The sequence below is a fragment of the Accipiter gentilis genome, chromosome 26 (assembly GCF_929443795.1).
Source record: "Accipiter gentilis chromosome 26, bAccGen1.1, whole genome shotgun sequence".
Taxonomy (NCBI): domain Eukaryota; kingdom Metazoa; phylum Chordata; class Aves; order Accipitriformes; family Accipitridae; genus Astur; species Astur gentilis.
Window position 1 is genome coordinate 9,810,519 of NC_064905.1, and position 20,298 is coordinate 9,830,816.

General features: G+C 38.7%; 3 protein-coding genes across 3 annotated transcripts in view; 2 read left to right on the forward strand and 1 right to left on the reverse strand.

Annotated features, from left to right (window-relative positions):
- GABRB2 (gamma-aminobutyric acid type A receptor subunit beta2) overlaps positions 1-20,298 on the forward strand; it is a 617,197-nt gene that overhangs the window by 484,280 nt on the left and 112,619 nt on the right. The gene's annotated exons all lie outside the window — the stretch shown is intronic.
- Positions 1-20,298, reverse strand: part of LOC126050797 (uncharacterized) — a 920,783-nt gene that overhangs the window by 369,373 nt on the left and 531,112 nt on the right. The gene's annotated exons all lie outside the window — the stretch shown is intronic.
- The window catches only part of ATP10B (ATPase phospholipid transporting 10B (putative)), a 57,093-nt gene that overhangs the window by 13,170 nt on the left and 23,625 nt on the right, over positions 1-20,298 (forward strand). Inside the window, exons 3-9 of the mRNA XM_049829093.1 lie at positions 2,890-3,094; positions 6,237-6,322; positions 9,091-9,197; positions 12,834-12,965; positions 15,453-15,580; positions 16,716-16,968; positions 17,885-18,120. Coding sequence (XP_049685050.1) covers positions 2,890-3,094; positions 6,237-6,322; positions 9,091-9,197; positions 12,834-12,965; positions 15,453-15,580; positions 16,716-16,968; positions 17,885-18,120 — 1,147 coding nt within the window. The remainder of the gene's footprint in view (positions 1-2,889; positions 3,095-6,236; positions 6,323-9,090; positions 9,198-12,833; positions 12,966-15,452; positions 15,581-16,715; positions 16,969-17,884; positions 18,121-20,298) is intronic.

The window sequence follows — 20,298 nt, forward strand, 5'->3', positions numbered from 1 at the left end:
CACCTCTGTGATGCCAATAAGATCACAGCCGTGCAGGCGTGCACATGTCTTTAACTCCTCTTTTTTTATTCCCCATCCTACACTCATTTGCATAGAGGCATTTAAGCTGGGCCCCTGATGAAGCTGACTTACTGGCTGGAGCGGCTGGAATTCCTTTGTGCTGCTATAAGAATCAGATTTCCAGCTTTCCGCCTATTGTAAATCACCACATTTTGTTTATTTCTTTGGATAAATGTGTTTGCCCTTTTTGTATGTTTCTCATCAGACCATCTTAGATTTATGAAGCTCCTCTGTTTATTTAGCAGCCGGAACTTGTGCTATGAACTTTAATCATTGAACAGAAAATGGGCAGTGTTCCCAGTTACAGGAATTGCTAAAAGGAAACTGCTTCATTTGAAAAAATCTTGTTAGACAACGCAGCCAGTGCTGCTATGGGGTGCACCAGGTTCCTTGTGAAGTATTTTTCTTCTTTCCATCCATTGGTAATTCTCTACAAAGTTGTAGAAAACCTTTGTACTGTAGGAAACTGTTAATCTTACAGGTCCAGCTGAATAGCTCTTTCAGGAAAAGAAAATGTGTTTCTTTACCAAATTCAATGCTCGTTGGGAGAGAGGAACATTCTGTCCACCTGACTGCAGGTCTGGGATTCTAGCAATTCCTGAACTCTAGACCTGTGCTAAGTACGACTTTTCCTCTGATCTGAAAGGGGTCATTTGGCTTTTCTGACTCACCATCTCCTCTGTAATTAGTGAATGGGCAGAACCTGAAGCTTTATGTGTAATGGATGTTTCATAAGGAATTATTGGAAAAAACATTACAAATCTGTGACTACTGTGAGTTATTTCTGCTAACCTGGTTTCTTTAGGCTGATGTGGAAGACAACCAGCTGGGCAAGGCCCTTCTATAGCATCTTATGAGCAGAAAAAATCAGAAGCGTGTTCAATAAACTTCAGAATTGTGCAGGGGTTGACGTACAGAGAGGTAGGATTTTCCTGCAGAAGGGCAAATCATAGCAAACATTACATGAAAACTATACACAGCATCCAAATGTCTAGGATAGCTAGACAAGACATCTGCTTGCTCTAAACTGCTTCTGTACCCTCGTTTTTATGTTCTGAACAAACAAATTAAGAAGTGTTACTCAGAAAGTGTTTGACATGGGAAGGATTCATACTTAGTTGATTTGCTATATTAACATTAGTGTCTACTTTGTAGAGCAATGAATACTCAACATGCACCTGCTTAAATACTTTACAAATAGAAATTGAGCTGGAATTTTTTTTTAAATGCATAGTAACATCAAATTAACTTACAAAACACCTCTGTTCTTCATTGTGGTCTTTATGTCTGTTGTTGAGAAAAAGGACATGCAGATAAGTAGAGTCAGACAAAAGAAGAAAAGAATGAAAAAATCAGAAATTAAAAACGAATGTAAGAAGGAAAAATTAGTGCTACAGTACCATTATTTAGTAAGCACCTCACATCTAGCATTAAAGGGATTTAAATAGTTAGGTTGTGGGGAGTTTGGGGCATTCTTTTTTTGAATAAAAAGTGGTTACCACTGGGAAATGCACAGAATTTAACTGCATGCATAACCTTTGCAGGAAGCTGTTATTTCACATTGGTTTACAGATAAGGGTATCAGCCAAGTGCAAGGGTTTGCCTGACAGCAAGCATCGTGGCTGGGTCTCCTTTACAGAAGGCCAGGAAAGTAGGTTAGCAGGAAATAGCCTTTGGCCTGACTCTGAAGCAATGCTTGGATGCGTGAACTGTAGCAAGACACTTTATCTGCTATATCACTGCTCCCCGTCTCATAATACAAACACTTAATTGAAAGACGGTATTTTTCAGGCAATAGATGAGGAAGATTAAAAACTTAAGCAAAAATAAGACTCTGAGTCATTACAAAAAGCCTTTTACTGTCTGTGTGGCAATGTACCGTGAGCATTTTCCCTCTTACAGAGCAAGGCATAAGATGATTCAATTATTCATATTGAAAAAATAATTTCCTCCCAAAGAGTTAGAGGAACTGGGCTATTGTTGCCCATGTAGTTTTCCCATTAACTGGTTTTAAAGCTTATTGTGCAGGTTTTAGTTTGCTTAGATGATTGAGAGCAGTTAAAAGATCAATTATTGAAAATGTAGTGTCAAAAAAAGCTTGCTATTTCCTGAACCATTGAGCACTGATTTGTTGATGTAATAGTAATTTCTTTTCCTTGAACCTCATAGGCTCTTTTTCCTTTCTTCTTTTTTTTTTTTTTTATTTAGAAGTTCTTTGTTTCTTACCTTACCTTTTCCATTAAACTTGAGCTCTAATTGCATTCTTTTGCTTAATATTAAGGGTTTATTTATCTGCTGTTCTACCTTTTGAAGTTGTTTCTGTGCACTAAGCTCAAGATTTGTAATTACCTTTTGAGAGTTACAAACTGGAAAGACCTGAAGCAAGTGTAGCTGAGATATCAGTTTCCTTCTGTGAGGATCCATATGCTGTTGTTGGAAAGTATCTGAGAAATAGTCACATAGTCAAAAACAATATTTTTTGGTGAGATGTCTAAATTTCTTGAATAAGATACTTTAAAACACATCTGTTAGTCTGAACAACTTTCTGTCTTTTGCTGTGGAGATTATAGGGCTAATGATAGAAAGAAAGAGAACTTTTGTTGTAGTTTCTTTTTATTCCATGTAAAGATTCTATTTGAATGTGATATGTGGTGAAATGACACCATGAAAGTGTCTAACATGACTTTCTAGTTGTTGTGCTGTGTCTTTTAAAAAAAAATACAGCAATGTGTCACCACCCCCCTATTTTCTTTTTTCGAAGCCCCACTAACCAGGAGGCCAGCCTTCCTAATGTCACTGTTCACCCATGACATGTTTCTAATGCAACAGGGAAGAACGTGCTTACGTTGAGAAATGCTGGAAAGATGTCCGAGTGGGGGATTTTGTGCAGTTGCAGTGTAACGAGACCATCCCAGCTGATATCCTACTGCTGTACTCCTCTGATCAGAATGGGATCTGTCACTTGGAAACTGCCAACCTCGACGGGGAGACCAACCTTAAACAACGACAAGTGGTGATGGGGTTCTCTAGCCAGGTAAGTCTGCTGAAAACGCAGCCCGTGTTGTGCGGGGTTGGTCTGGGCCCATTTGGACACCAGTTCCAGCCATGAAGTGCACCGGTTCTGACAGGCTGGTTGTGCTGGTACAGCTATGAAAGTGTTTTGCTGTTGGAGCTAACACCTCGTATGGAAAGCAGCCGTTTGTCCTAAAAGATTTTTGTTATTCTGGCACAGGCTCATTTTCTAGGCAGGTAGATGTATGGCAGTTCAGCTAGGAATTGCTCTAAGGCACACTAAGTTGTAATAGAATCTTTTATAGGAGTATAATAAGCAATTGAATAGGAACTCGAGGTAAATTAAAATGCAAAAAGTTAAATAAAAGTGATATGCTTGACATCAGTTTGGCTGTTAGCAGAGATTCAGTTTGAATGCTTAAAATCACCATTTTTTTTTCCATAGGCTGTATCATTTCCTTTTTACACACACTTTACTGGTACGTTCTCTCGACTCGTGTTTGATAAACCTGAAGTAAACAAGAAAATATGACTTAGGGAGAGTTGTATTTGTTACATTTTAAAATATCTTTTCAAACATAGCAGGGTAGTTTTTCAAATAACACAGAACAAGTTTAAGAAGTTGTAGCATGTGAAGAGGAATATTTTGTTGCATTGGAATCACTCCAGCAGACAGGAAACCCAACAACCTGGCAGGTAATTCTAGGAATTACGTTCATTTGTTTAGCCATTAGTAGCAGTGCCATTAGGAGGATCTTTGGGGGTTATTGGTGGGTGGGACACAGCTGCCAGTGAGCACCCAGATTAATTAAAAAAAAGTACACCATTTCCATGGCCAGTTGTGGTCAGGTACTGTACTCCAGTGTTAGTTGCTCTTTGTTCAAATGAAAATCACTTTGCAAGCACAATTAAGGGCTTTCTCGGGTTGTGGATGCTGTAGTATAAAGCATACCTTTTCCAGAGCTTTCCAATGATGATTAGGGAGAGTTTTATTTCCTGAGAAACCCTGAAAATTTTTAACATGTAGAGATTTACAAAAAAAAAACAATAAACTGGTTACTTAAATAGAAAAAATAAAAATGCTTCATTTGTGTCACGTAGTCATAGCATACACATTAGGTTTCGTATTTTTGCTTTTCGAGGAAAACAGAGTGCTCTGCTATCATACAAAATGCAAACTTTTTGCCTCAGTCATTTATAGTATGAGGAAGTCTTTCTTTAAATCAGAAAATCTCTGTATGCTGAATTATGCTTCAGACTGCCTATTCACATTTATTTTCCTTAGACTTTGAGGTTTTGAACTAAAAAAAGCCCCAGTGCACTAAGTATTGTATGTATAGGTTTCAGTGTGCCAACTTCTTCGTTGTTCTTTGAGCTTTGTTTATTCCTGCAATTCACGTGCTGCATGAAACTTACTCAGATTTAATTGTGCCTATAAAGTGTGACTCTTTAAGGAGGGAGGAAATACGTATGAACTGGGGTTAGTTCTTTGCTTTAGGATATGCTTAGCAACATTGAATTCCCCTATCTGTAAAAGACTGAGAGGAAGGAATATTATTTTTTTCCTTTTATGCCATTTTCTAACTTGAATTTTCAAATGTAAAATTCTTGTCATCAAAAGAAAAAAATTTGAGACAACAACCATCCTTCTATACCCCTTTCTGGTGAGAACCTATTAGTTTTCTTCATTAGTAATCAGTCCTCCAGGCACCTTTTGCATCTTCCTGTTCTCCTGTTGTACAAATATTTGTGGCACAACCAAATATGTACTGATTTTCTTGTTGAGTTTACTGAGTTGAACAAGATTCAGCAGAGATGAACAATATCTCTTAAAAGAGATTCTAAAAATATTCAGCCACACGGGTCAGAAGGTATACAAAATGCCCTTATATTCATCAAGCTTTTATATTTCCTCCAGCTTTTTTTTTTTTTAGATCAGATTCTCTACTTGCTTGTACTTAGATATTATATATATATTTAAAATGAAAAGAATATATGTATTGCTCAGGAAAAAGAAGAACAGGAGAGAGAAAATAATGTAAAAATTAAAGCACAGTGAAGAGAAAATTGAGACTTGAGGACTGGCAGGGTAAGGAAGTCGTCTTGCAGTCTGGCAAAGTTTTTGTGAATTCCAATTAAGGATTCCCAGGATTTTCAGTTTCTGGAGGAATCTAATCTCTGGAATTCTCTCTTCATGTAGAAAAACGTAGGGAGGCCCAGCAGCAGACTTGATTTCCAGCTTTCCTAATGGGAGGAGTTTGGATTAAAGTGAGGTCTTTTCAGTTTTTTCAAAGATTTTATGGCACAGCAATAATGATTCTCTTTCACATTTCTCACATCTCATTTTTATTACATTTTCTTAATCTAAAATCAAAGTTTTGTCTATTTTTTTCAGTTAAGAAAAAAACACTACTTACAGCAGTCAAGTACCTCTCATGCTGTCTGCTTTCCAGACTGCTTCATGCAGTCCAAAACCCAAGCCTGTTTCCTTGAACACAGGGGAAATCAAACAAAATTGTGTGTCTCAGTTCAGCTCCAAGCTCTTTTTGAGTGAGCACTTAGCCTGAAAAGCTCTGTCTTGTTTTGTCTCTCCCAGTGGTTTGGACTTATTCTACTGCCTTCCCTCTTTTGGGTTTGCTTGTTTGTTTGCTTGTTCATCTTGGGGGGTATTTTTTCTTTTGCTATTAGTCTTGCTTTTAGTCTTATTTGAATGTGATACGTTTATTCAAATGTGTGGGATCCTATTTTATGATTATACTATCCTGGCCAGCAACATAACTCTTCTAACATATTTCAAAATCCTGATAAAACCTGAAATTCTTTTCATTTGAGTTTGCTTGTGGTTGAAGGCTGTTTTCCTTTTGGAAACAATTTGAACTATTTGTTACATTGACTTTAAATTAAGACATGTTTTCACTAAATGGCATCTGTGATATCTTGTTCAATACACAGCATTTTTTTCATTTCATTTAACCAGTTATTAATCCAAGAGAGGAAAATCTCAGCTCTTTACTCAGCCCCTCTGAGATAAACTCCCTCTGCCTCTCCTCATAGTGCTCCAGCCCCCAACTATCCTGGTGGCCTATATTTAGCTGCTCTTAGTGTTTAGAGTTTCAAGGACTCATTGGATTTGACGCTCATTCTCAGTGTGTTTCCTCTTCCAGAATACTTTGTTTGAGCCCGAACTTTTCCAAAGCACCATCATCTGTGAAATGCCTAACAATGATCTCAATAAATTCAAAGGGTACATGTAAGTATTTGTTATCCATAAATATATTTTGTATCTGAACTTTAATATTTCTCTTGGAGGAACTGGATGGAAGGAACGTATTTTTGCAAAAATTGATGTATGTCACTATTATCTATTCCTGGATTCAGAAGTCAATATAAAATGTAGACTGGAAACTGTGTTTTGAGGCAAGGCAGAACCAAGACTTGACATTGAATTTGCGGTTGTTTCACACAAACTGTTCTCACAAGGCTTCAGCTCTTTTCAGAATTCAGACATAAGCTCATTTATGTTTGACCTGAGGGTTAGGCTAGGCTAGATTTTAAATCTAAATCCTTCCTAATGTTTAAAGATATTCAGCTGCATGGCTCTAGTTTCTTCATATTTACAGACACAGGGAAAAGGTATCCAGGATCTAACAAACAAATCAGATTTTAGCCTTACAGCTAGAAAAAGCAAGCAAGCAAGCAATAAAAATCCTGCTGAACCAATGTGTTAGACTAGTATAAAAATGTGTTTGGGTTTTTTTAGTGTAAGCCTATGCTTGTGAGGAAAAAGCCACATTCTCTGTTCCTTATGTTCTTTCTTCATCAAATAATTCTGGCACAGGCATAACAGAGAAATCTATACTAGAAAATTCAGCAGATTTAAGGCCATTCCTTGGCTATGAGGCCCATTTTTATGGCATGGCTCATGTCATAACATTCTCTTCCCCTCCATTACAGGGCAGCTGTTTCCCAAGCCCCTCTTCAGAGCAGTGGTTCGTCCATGCTGATTCCCACACCACACCAGAGAATTGTCCAAAATACCTGCTGCCCCAGACCAAATGCATGCCCCACGTTATGCGAATAATTTAACTGTGTGAATGTGCCAGCATCCTTATCCATGCCCTGGCTTCTGTGAAGTTTACTAGTAGCTAAACTAGGAGTTAATGTCTCTGTAAGAATGCAGTGAGAATGTTGCACCTGGAGTAGCTAAAAACAGCCAGATCCTCTGACATGAGTAAACCAGAGGGTTCTCGTCTATTAGCGCTGGCTATGCTTAATCTGGTCTTGAGAATTTATGCCCTTTAAAAATGATGCCTCTATTAACAATGCCATTTCCCCTCTACTGTGATATCTTAAAAGGGAAGAAGAGGTCAAGTTTGTATTGATCACTGCCTGTGGTTGCTGGCTTTGAGGACCACTGGGTATAATCTAAATTGCAGCAATCCTTCCAATTAGCCTGCTCTAATATGACACAAGAGCACTGAGATTATAGAAACGTGGGTGATACGTCATAAGAAAACACACACAAATATACACCTTTAGGACCCAAGACCGGCTTCAAAAATCTTCAAATCTCTGTTGAAAGTTTGTAAGAGAAATCTCTTTTGGAAATGCTTATTAACTTAGCTGCCTGGTGGAATATGGAATTAGCTGCTTTTCTCTCCCTGCTTCAGGGGCAGATGAAAGAATTTGCCAGTGAAAATTACTTACTAACAGTTAGCGGAGTTTCTGTCTTTGGTCTGCTGTTATTTGAGCTATTTTGTAAACACAACTTACTTGGAGCAGGTTACATTTTTCTCCAAGAAACCTTAATAAATTATTGAGGCTCTATTGCCTTGCTGTAAAATGGTAGCAGTACTCTCTCTGCTAAAAATGCTAAGAAAGAACTTAGTGACAACCATCTGACATGCCTGACCACAGCAAATTCTGCTCAAGGGGATGCAAGAAGGCTTCTATTTAATGAGTCTACCAAGGCTGAATCTAGATTCCCAGAAAAACAGCTTTCTTTCATTATTTTTTACAATTCTACCAGCTGTAGGTTGTTGGCATCCAAACCTTTTCACTCCTCTAGTTTGATGTCATGTAATCATGTGCAGCTGCACATAGACATAGGACTGTATTTAGCCCTGAGACAGCACCTAACCTTGTCCTCCATTTAAGTAATGCTGCAGTTCACTGGTAAATGCAATGCCAAATATCAAATAGAAAGTAGTAAAAGATACATAGTCTAGAAAAAAAATCTTTTTCTGATGCTGATATTTACATAACAAAACCAGATGGAGTGACTGAAGTGAAAAATCTCAGCTTTGCTAAAGATGTCAGGAGGAGCCTACCAGAGTGTATAATAAAAACTGTGATCAAAAGTACTTTTATGCTTTCATTTTTCAGAACCAAATAACAAATAGCCTGCCCAATGTACCACTGACCTTAAAATTTCCATTAAGCTTTCATTGGTCTCTTCTGCTAGCAGAAGGATCTGGTGTGTGATCGGACACCTTCAGTCAGGATGAAAAGTCTTCCATCCAGCATGAGAGTGAGGAGGAGAGCCTCAGCCTAGAGACTGTTCAAGCAAACTGAGGTTCACAAAGATGAGAAGCCCTTTGGTGGCTGACAGAGACACAGAGGCTCTTACATGGTGCAGATGTATTCATCTGAACCTCTAGCAGAAGGCAAACCCAGCTCAGGTTTCTAAAAGAATTTCATCTGAATGAAGTCGCATAATATATCTTGGCTTCATTTATGAGATACTGAACCTGCCAGATAAGGTATCAAGTGAAAGCCAAACTTGCTTCATATTGACATCATGATACACACACCATGCAAGCTGTCTTTAAAAGAGATAGTTGGGCTTCTCTGTAACTTCTTACTGGAGTCTTTATTGAAGCTGAGTGAAATACAAGCAAAATAGGGCCTTCACAGTTCCTTGATTTCAACTTGAAACAGACATGCACACAAAAATTTTGCTTAACAGTATATTAGAATAGAAAAAGACATTGCTTTATTTTATATTCTTTCTTCTAGGGAGCAGCCAAATCTTGAACGGATTGGTTTTAACATTGAAAGCCTCTTGCTTCGTGGATGTACAATCAGAAATACTGAGGCTGCAATAGGAATTGTTATATATGCAGGTAAGATGTAAATCTAGGTAAACATAGAATTTCCCTGTAAATATCCTTAAGTAAATACGTGTAGTCTAATATTGCACCACAATTTGACACCTTGTTTTAAGAACTGGTAGTGCATGGGAAAATTACATAACTTTTTGAAGAAAAGGTATTATTCATCCAACTCCAAAGCCAGAAAGTCCTGTGCTGGGTCTCTGGCAAGTGACAGTATCCTTGTGTATGTCAAATATCTTGCTGTCTTTGAAATATCTTGCAAAAATATCCAGACGAGTAAAAAATTGCTAAGATGAGTTGAACTCTCATCTCTGCAGCTCTGATTATAGTCCTAATTCCATTAAGCATAAAATCTACACGGCTATGCTAAGGCAGGTCTCACTGGCTCCTCAGGGTAGAAACTGATGCAGCTGAAGATCTACCCAGGAAAAAAAAAAAAAGGAAAAAAAAAATCACAAAGCCAAGCTGTGCCAGTGCCAGCACACAGGAGGCAGTGAGAACTGCAGCCGGAGGTGCCAGAAGAGGCAGCAGCAGCACAGGTTTGTGCTGACATAGACATAGTGTGTCCATGCAACCATGAATTTCATGCAGTAGAGACATGAACAAAGCAAGATAGCGTCAGTGCCCAGATCAAATGCAACAGTGCCAGATTCAGCAGTGGGTCAGTTCATCTTTCTCTCGGCATCTTTTACCTTTGGAATGTTACCACTGCTTTTACTCAGTGACCATGATTTATCATTGGCTTTGCCAGCTGTGCCCTCTTCTGCTTCAGAAAGAGTGTATCAGCTACCCTCTTTATTTGTAGATTAAATAAAAGTCAATTTAAATACAAAAATTAATCCTATTATTGGTTATTTTTACCTTTCCACTAGAGTCATTTCACCTGTTTTATGTCTAATCAGCAGCAAGGGGTTCAAGGCTAAACCACCTAAGAGAAAATAGGAGTCACCATCTTTTCATGAGTCATCTTAGACTAATCTCCACAATCCAGATTATTTTACCTGATAAGGTACCATTTTATTTCACTACTGCAGAATTGGACTCTAAATTACTATAGCTCCCATAAGCTTCCAAAGTAGCCTTCATTTTGCGGGTCTTTCATTGCCTGTCTCTCTCAACGCCACATGTAAGGATGGTGCCTACAAGCCAGAGGAGGAGAGCCAGAGCCAAACTCATCACCCGTGTTTTTGGAAGTAATTACTATATAAAAATCTCTGTAAGGATCATTGCCTATAGAATTGGAGTAACTTGTCTTCCCTTCTGTTAGGATTCCTATTTTTCTTCTCTTTAGCCAAGATTTCCCAGTACGTTCCTTTGACCACCAGCACAGATCCTAATGTGGATCTCTGCTAATGTTGCTTAAACTGCTAGTAGCAAAGGTTGGCGTTTTAAAGTCATTCTCGAGATACGGTATCTTTGATCTGAATAAGTCTTCAATTCAATTTCCAACTGACATCTTATTAATGTCAGTATAAAAGTTTATTCTTTTTCTTCTAAAATTGGAGTCACTTGAGCCAGTACCAGCTTAATTTCTAGGGTTCTTTAGCATTGATTATACTCTGGCTTTTAATCGCGGTCTGTGACCTTTTCTGAACAGTCAAGATCAGTCACATAATAAGATGGCACATTCTCCATTTTTATAACTCTATTACTCCTCAAACTTACTTCCTAATGGAAGCCTTTCTGAAGAGTACAGCCAACACTTAATGTGATTTTTTAGCCTGTGCAGTTCTCGTCTGACCCAAATATGGTTATACTTTTCATGACTACTGGAATGGTTCTACACAAAGCAATAGCGCTAATGCACAAAAACCTCATTACAGAGCAACAGCCAATGTAGTTTTCTCATTGTGATAGGGACAGCAGCAAGAATTGTATGCTTTCCAAATAATGAAGTACCAGAATGAATTTTTAGATAAGCCCATCATCATCTGGAAATAGAGAGACAAAGTACTGGTGGGGTGGGTAAGTAAGGTGCTGTGTTGCACAGCATATGAAACTGTGAGGACTAGAGGAGAACAAAGTAGTTTGTTCCTCTTATTTCTGATATTCTGGTTCTTGCAAGGTGATGTCTGTATTACAGATATGTCCTTTTCGTGTTGGTCAGCTGAAGTGGAAGGGAATGATAGAGCTGATATTTGGAAAGAAAACTCTTCCCATTTTCTTCCTGAAATAAATCCATCAACATTTCCTTGAGGGTGTTCTGGGAGGGATTAGAGGCTTTTGTCTTGTTTTGTTTTCAACACAAAAGATTCTATTAAGCCTAGCATAAAAGAAAAAGGAACGAGATTCACACAGCTGCTGGAGGAGCAGAATTGCAGGCAGCAGTACCCTCCTCTTCTGTGTAGCTTGGTGGTTAGAGCATTTGTTCACCGAAGGGAAGACTTGGGTTTTGTTTTCAGTTCTGCCTGTATGGGAGTGAACGTACATCTTCTGCTTCACAAGTTGTACTCTGAAAACCTTACTGTGTGGAACGAGTGGGTATGTACATAGACGTGCGTTGGAAAGGAAGGAGCACTGGTAGTATAAGCTGGTCCCACTGACATAGCTCCAGGTTGTGTAAATAATTACATATTCATTGGAACAGGAACCAAGGGTCCCAGCTCTTGGGTGAATGTCCTGAACATAAGGCTGGAGAGTAATTTTCTCTCTTGCTCTCTGCCTCAATTAATAACCTTTGATGTAAACCTGGAATGAATCCAGCAGGCATGATTGAATCACACCTAACTTCCAGCTTTTGGTTCAAATCACTTCCCTAGAGAAAGCCAAAAGGTACCTTGGAAAACAGTCCCTCACACACATCACGCACAAACAAATGTAAACTAAACACAAGCCTGCAGGGTCTGTATTTTCAGGGAAAAGGACTGTAGAAATAAACACAAAAGATACCATTTAATATAGCAACAGATGGTATCCAGATATCCCAATTGTGGAGCCACAGTTTAGATAATATTAATAGAATAGAAAAAGCAATTTCTTCTTGGCTTCTTACAGCACTCCTCTTTTCCATTACAATATACCAGCACAATTCCAATTCAGTAAGTTTTAAGGATTGGGGGGGGGGGGGGGTGTGTGTATTTCTTGTCCTACTGTTTTGTTAGCACTTTACAACCACATAGCGAAAAACTAACTAACATTAGTGTCTTTCACTGCTGGATCTGACATGTTGGATTTTATTTAAGTTAATACATGAAATGTGTCTAGTGGCCTTTAAACAGCTGCTGAAAAATATTCAAATTTAGGTTTCAGGAATCTGCACAGCACCTAATCAAGTTGTTTGTGAAACATAAAAATATGATATTATTGTTCTTTTTACTTTTATTCTCAAGGAGATTTTGTTTTGGAATATTTATATAAGCCTTGTGATCCTACTGAATCTGCTGCCTTTGGGAAAGTAAAATGTATATGACAGCTCAAATCTGTAATGTGATGGAGGTCTTTTGCAAACCTCTAGATTTAGTCTCTGATATATTCTACTATTCAGTCAAATGAGAAGATAGGCAATACAATTACTGAATGAAACTAGAGTCAAATTAACTTTAGTCAAGAGCATCCTGCTCTCATTTTGTGAGAGAAATACTTTTTTTAAAAAAACAAACTACAAAATATTACATAAATATGATGATATTCATTTTTGTGTTGAAGGTCATGAAACCAAAGCCATGCTAAATAACAACGGTCCTCGTTACAAGCGCAGCAAGATAGAGCGACGGATGAATATGGATATTTTCTTATGTGTGGGACTTCTGTTGGTGATGTGTCTTGTTGGAGCTATAGGTACGAAGCACTGACAAAAATCTTCTTCTGTTTCATTGTTTTTTTCTAAATGGTGGTTAAAATTGATCTTATAGACATGAGTGAGATCCGATCTAGAGCTGAATGGTCTTGGGGTCTTTAGGCTCCTTGGTTTTCCAATAGACAAGTTAAAATGGCAAATCTGAGCAATTCAGATGGAAGAAAACTCATCCGTGGCTATAAATATTTCAGATAAGACCCATCTCCACTGTGATAAAATATGTGTAAAGCAAGAAAGTGAAAGCCATTGGGTTAATGCATTATAGAAATCGGTACTTGCCAACTGGGATCCTGTTCCTGAGTAGACATTTGTTCCTTGGTATAACAACAAAATTAAAACTTTTGTTTTACTTGTAGCTTTACTTCCTCTGTTATGTTCGGGAGTGATGTTAGCCAGAGCTACCCAATTTACAATCCATGAGCTGCACATGACTAATTCATCAAGTTTACAGTCTCCACAGCTACCTTCCTTCTCAAAATCCCCTTTACAGCAGGCTGTGAGATGGATTAATTGTTTAGGTAGGAATAGCCTGCATTTTTCTGGGGTCCTTGCAAGGGAGAACACTTGAATATAGTAACTAGGGTTACCTGACTAGAGTTTTCTAGATTGCTAATCTCAAAAACATCAACTTCACTGCATGTAAGCACCTGCTTGCCTTCCAGCTCTGATTGCAATCTGTCCCAGGCAGGCCAGGATTGATAAAATCTCATAATCCTGGGGAAAGGGCCAAATTTTAAGCCCACTGATTTTTGAATGGATCACTGCTGTAAAGAGATAACAGAGGCTCGCTCCCATGAGCGTTTTTGTGTTCAAAGCCCCTTTTCTTTTTTATTGCTTCCGTCTCCGTGATAACTTTCTTAGTGCTACTGCTCTGATTTAGTTTTGCAGCAACAGAGTTAAATCATGTGGCCCTGTCAAGTTTTCCTGAACCTGCCCTGGAGGCATATGATGTGACCCACCAGCCAGTCATCAGTGTAATACCATTAGAAGTAAGGGCCATCCAAAAAAGATGACCAATTGTACTGACTTAATCACTTTTTTAAATTTGCTGTTTCATGTTGCTTTTTTGGCACAGAAATGGGATTTCAGTTTGACAACAGAGCTCTGTGTGAGGGAAAGAGAGACTTTTTCTTCGTTCCCTGGCTGCCATCATGTAGATCGAGAGACTTGTCTTTGTCTGGTGTGTAGGGGCCCTTGAGTGATAAAGTCCTGTACTTTAAGGTTTAAAGTGGTCTCAGATTAAAAAGTCAGCATTTAAAAAACAATTTATCTGCTCAGGTTTAAAAAAAAAAAAAAAAGGAATATAAAATGTTCATAGTCTAAGTGAAACATGTAAAACAGTAACAAGTCTATTAGCTTTCATCCATTCAAAATGTCCTGTAGCTCTACCATGAGTTCTTGCTTTGCAACCTTGTCTGAATGTAGGGTTCTAGGAAGAAATATCACTGGTGGATTGGTTATCAGGATTTTTCTTGCACACAGTGAAAAACTGGGGTAAGAAGTGGCTTGTAGAACATAGTTGTTCTTGTTCAGATGTGATTGTGGTGTCTAGCAGCCAGAAAGTATTGCTGAAATAATTTTAATTTCTTTGGCAGCATTTTAGCAGGCAGGTGCTGCATAACAACTGCTTGCTTAACCAGTGCTAATAGAAGCTTTATCAGAGCTGGATATGCAAAGTGGACTAATAGAGGTTTTTGGCATCTGGAGCAATGATGTAATGAGGGAAACCAAGTTGTTTGTCCTAGCCCTATGTGAAGTTTCTGATGCTGTAAATTTAGTAGCATCCTTGAGCAAAGTTTATTTCAGTAAGAGCAGTATGAAAGGCGGCACAGTAATTGTGACGGGATGTGGTTAAGTCCTGAAACGGAAGCTTTGTTGTAGTAGTGCAATGATATCTACTGATATTTAAGACACAAAGGAAGAAGCAGTTTTGGGGTATGACTTAATTGAAGAGAATGTAAAAATGAGCTGCCCAGACTGAATTATAGGGAGTTTGTCAACTCTACACAAAGATTGAAATCAAGAATGATCAGGAAGGATAAGGAAGATTTCTGTTTGTCTATATAAAGGTTATAAGGTTTCTTTCTGTTAGAAAGAGGAATGGGAGTCTTCAGCACTGAGGATTTTTAAAGATAGGTGGTAGAGATGGAGTCCTCCAGCAGCAAGATGCAGAATGAGGAAAGATCTGTGCAGAGCTGAGAGCCTTGGGGGACAACTGCTGAAGGAGAGGTGAATAAAAATATCCTTGACTGCTCATTTCTTACTAGCATATCAATTATATGCATGTGCTACAGAGCTCTGTGTATACTTTGCATTCTCCAATAGATTTACAGCATTGCTCAGGGGCTGTTGCTTTGGAAATGTTTTTTCTTCTTAATTATCATAGTAGTCCATATCTGCAAATTTCAGAAGCTTTGTCAATCACCTTACTGCTCAGCGTATTTCAATATTGTATATCATTTCTACAGGGCATGGCATTTGGACTGGAAACTTCTCAGAGTATCCACCTTATGATGTCCCAGATGAGAATGGCAATTTTCTGTCTCCAGTTCTTGCTGGTTTCTATATGTTCTTGACAATGATAATCCTGTTACAGGTAAAAGACAAAACCCTCTCTGTTCCCTCCAAGGAAGAAGCTATTCAAAACCGAGTATAATCACTAATGAACAATTAATATCAACTAACAGCTGTGCAGTACCTTCTTAATCCTATTTGAAAATATTGCTAGGAGTGTTTCAAATCACCCAAGCATGAAATAATGTATCTTCTTTTTTTTCTTTCTAACTGCAGATTTTTCTTTCTTGCTGTTGAAATCCCACAAGGATATAGATAGGAAGGACGCTTATTATATCTTTAAATAACTCCAGAATCTCTAGCATATGCAATAAAGAGGATGTTTACATCCAAATGTCAGTGCTTTTTTTTCTGCCTATGTCCAGAATTCCCAAATAAGGATGTCACTTAATATCTCAAGAAAACAGTAAAACAAAAATTGTCATTTTTTGCCAATGGGGAATAATAGCTAGATATGGTTCAGCTGGTTTAGGAAAGAAGCTAAATTAGAAGTAGGATGCTTGTATATACAAGTCTGATTAAGCCTAATTGGGAGAGAAATTTTATGGGATGGGGGGAAAAAAATCACATGTACTTTTCAGATTTCTTGATGTAACTGCTGAGATTCAAATGGACAGCATTTCTTTAATATGAATGAAATGTGAAGATAACTTTCCAAGCTGCTCAGAGATTCCTTGGGGGATTATTCTTCATTACGGAAACAGAATATTTGTGCATCTTGAGAATTCATTATTATTTCAGGGCAAGGAAGCTAGTGGGTGGGAAGTGTTGCGTGCAAAGTAATTGCTTGTGAAACTTTTTTACATTAAGAGTTAGTCTGTGCTAGTGCATCCTGTCAGAGGTTCAGGAGGGTAAGAGCAAGCATGCTCTGCAGTCCAGAAAACATGCTTTGTAAGAGCATCCTCTGAAAGACCCATCTTTGCATTTGGTATTCTAGGAATTTTATCTTACATTTATCACTTATTGTCCCTGTTTATCCATTTCTGTTATGTGCAGGATTTTTTTCCTCCCCTGAACTATTATTATTTAGTCCTACAATAAGTCTCTAGGAAGAACTGTTTCTCTGAAAATTGTTCGTATATCTGTGCCAGGATGTTGCTGACAGAAAGCCATAAGACTTGTCCCACCCCTCACTGAGAATTTAAACTCTCTTTCAGGTTTTAATCCCCATCTCTCTTTATGTGTCCATTGAGTTAGTCAAGTTGGGCCAAGTCTTCTTAATTCACAATGACATTGACCTGTATGATGAAGAGGCAGATTTGCCCATACAGTGCCGTGCCCTAAATATTACTGAAGATCTTGGACAAATCCAGTATATCTTCTCAGACAAAACTGGGACACTAACAGAAAACAAAATGGTATTCCGACGCTGTACTGTTGATGGGATTGAGTTTTCACATCAGGAAAATGGTGAGAGACATTTTTTTATATTTGCTTTTCTCTCTTAGCAAATAAATGTTATTAATTTCAATATTAATATTTAAACCTACTGCGCCCTGACTGAATGTAGAGCTTTGTGGATTTGTCTCCATTTTGTGAGGGACTCTTGTTACAGAGATTCATGAAAGTGAAGGTGTTTTAAATGACTCAGAAGTCAGGTGGGAAAGGTTTTCCAGTTCCCACTGCAGGCATCTCAGGCTTTGCCCCGCATTCAATACCCACTCGAGAATGCAAAAAGAACATTTTCTCTTTCATTTCTAAATGAATGCCAGCCAACTTATTATAAGCTCACAAACTGAGATTAGTTAGTAATTAAACTCAGTGGGTCCAAAAGTAATTACCACAGTCTTCTGTGTGATACGAAAGGTACAGCTACACATTTTCTTGAGTCAACCCTAGCTGCAGTCCATATCAGAAGACTCTTGGCATTTGGTGCTCTGAATCTGGGGGTTTGACTCTGGCCCATTCTTGGTCACTACTTTTTCTCTCTGCATAGTGCAAAGGATTTTATTAAGCTGGCAAGCAGCTGCCAAAAAGATGTTTGTGCTCTGTGACTGAAAACATTAACAAATCTGTGAATTACCATATTTCACTCTCCTGTTCCAGTCAACTGCAAAATGCCCCTAAGGAGACCAAGCATTAGCAGAAGTCCATAAAAGTGACTGATCGCTTTGAAAACGCATTTTTGTTTTCTTGCAATAGTAAACATTGGAGAGTGGGAGTTGACAGAAACTGAAGTGGGTAGTGAAGTTTTTCTGGTGCTGGGTTTTGAGATGTTTTGGCTTTGGTTTAGTTTGTCTCAGTTTTTTTTAACCAACCAAGGAATTCCTCCTTAGCAATGCTAAAAACAAAAGAAGAGGTAAGGTTTCATTTTCTCTTTTTACAGCCAGACGCCTGGAAAGCCACAAAGAGTTGGATTTAGATGATGAGGACTTTGCAAAACTTCAGCACTTCACTCTTCCTCCCACGAATATTGAGACACCAGCCACTTATAAGCAAAGGACTGTGAGACCTTTACGGAGGTGCCAGAGTGCCAGGGCTCATTTTCAGGGACATACAAGGAATAGGTCTCTCGGTCGTCGTGACAGCAACCAGTCTCAAGTGGCGTTCAGCAGTGCCATTGTGAGTACAAGCAGACTGAGCTAACACATTTTAAGTTCTCCTTTCTGTGCATTTTGTGATGGGAAGCCAGCAGGCAGGCGGGAGAAATCCAAGCCCTGGTGGAGCTAGGAGAGGGAAAGAGGAGACAAAGCATCAGGGTCCTCGCTTGGAGTGTGCAGGCTGCAGTCTGGGGGGAGCTAGCGAGGATTTGGGAAGCTGTGTCCATGTATCAAAGACTGCAGCAAAAGAGTGGGGGTGCACGGCTGTTTTTTTGATGGTTGCGTGATAGGAGGAGAAGACATGAATTTGGGGTCCAAGGACTGAGGCTGTGGTTCATAACAGCAAGAGGTATTTTGCACAAAGTGGAATGAGCTTTCTGTACTGTTCTGGTATTCTAAAATGCCAGGAAAAATGAGGTGGGGATTCTGGGCTGGGATTGTGCAAGAGGAGCTAGGGACATGAGTCTGGGCCTGGGTTTGCAGAAACAGGAGGCACAGGTCCTACTAGGAGATGATGGTCTGGAAGAGGGTATGGGTTTGAAGTCTGAGTTTGAACATAACTCAGGAAGCCACAAACTACTTCTGCTGCTAGCACTGCAACATACTGTCTCTGTTAAAAAAATTCAGCCACCCCTGCACCGTGCAGGCAAAATGCCCAAGCTGCACTCTCCAGAGCAGTTCTGGGAGTTTGTTAGTGTGTCAAAAGATAAACATTGCATTTTTCAAGGCAAAAAAAAGTGGCACTTCTCACAAAGATATTAGAAATTAAGCTAAAAGGGCTTATCAGAATAAGCTCTTGAACTCTGCAAGATGCTGAAGAGCCTTGTCCTCCTTCAGTAGCTAGGTGGCCTCTGCCTCATCTGGAGTATTGACTTGGAAGTACATGTTGTCTGCATTGCAATTCTAGGAAAATCTTAGACTCTGCTGAATTTTAGATCTGAAACTTCCCAAAATCCAATACAAAATAATTAAGTCAGACTGTTCTTTTCTTCTTGAAAGTTTTTTAACAGACATTTCAGACAAGGCTTTTATGGACTCTAGGAGAAGGTAGAACACTTTCAGAATTAGAATTCCAATTAAAATTTAATGCCTGGAAAACCCTTCCAAACTTGATTTTAAAAATAAAAAATAAAAAATCTAATAAATACAGAATTCTCAGAACTTTATTTTCTGCAGTTGTTCTTCTTGGCAAAGTTTTTAACTCACTGACTGGTTGTTTTGGAGGATGTAAGTTTAAGTTCATTATAAGATCCTACTTGCCTCATTCCTCTGTCATGTAGTGGATATCAGTCTGTACTCCTCCTGCTCTTGGAATATGGGGGTTTTGTCAGTTGTTATCCTAGCATTTTCCAGCCCAGTCTTCATGGGATGTTGAGAACCTCTCCATGGGTTCTTGAGAACCCATAGGTCATGCCTTTTGAGAACCTCTTATGGGTCATGACTTTTTAAGTGTGATAAAGGAATTTGTTGCAGTATATCTCCCCAGTTATGCTTTTTTGCTGCCAGACCTCTTCATTTTCTTCTATAAATGAACTGCCATGTTGGGGGGGGGTGGGGGGGGGGTCCACTGTAAAAGCAATATCTGAGGAACTAGTATCACACATCTCCTTTGTAGAGGAAGATTAAGCTGCTGTCATGGAAATAACCAGCCTCAGGTGCTAATAGGTGTCACTCTATCTGGATAAATCGTTTAACCTCTGTGACAAACATGAAGATGTAGTAAAAATGGAAACACTTGGATATTGCCCAGAGGCTGTCCTGTATGTTGATATCCTTGAAATGATGCATAGTAGTATCTTTCTTTACCAGCCAAGCCAATTCCCTATTAATAAAATGGGGATAATAAAATTTTCTGTGTCTCTATGGTTCCTGACCTTTGGAACTTACATCACCTTGTCTGATGATTTGTACTTTGCTACAAATCTGGAGCATCTTAAGTTATACAGATAGTATTGTGGGCCTGAATGTATCTCAGGACTCAAAGTTTCTTAAGAAAAATCCATCTTTGAACAATGTATGAGTGAAGACACAGACTGCTATTTAACTTGATTAATTTAAGGCTTGCAGAGCCCTTCTGGATGAATGGCTCTGCTAAAATAAAAGCATTGAAGTATTCAGTAGCAGTCAATGATTGTCAAACACAATCCTCACTATGAAATTGTGAGACACAGCTTCTTCAGATCAACAAAACGCAAGAGAA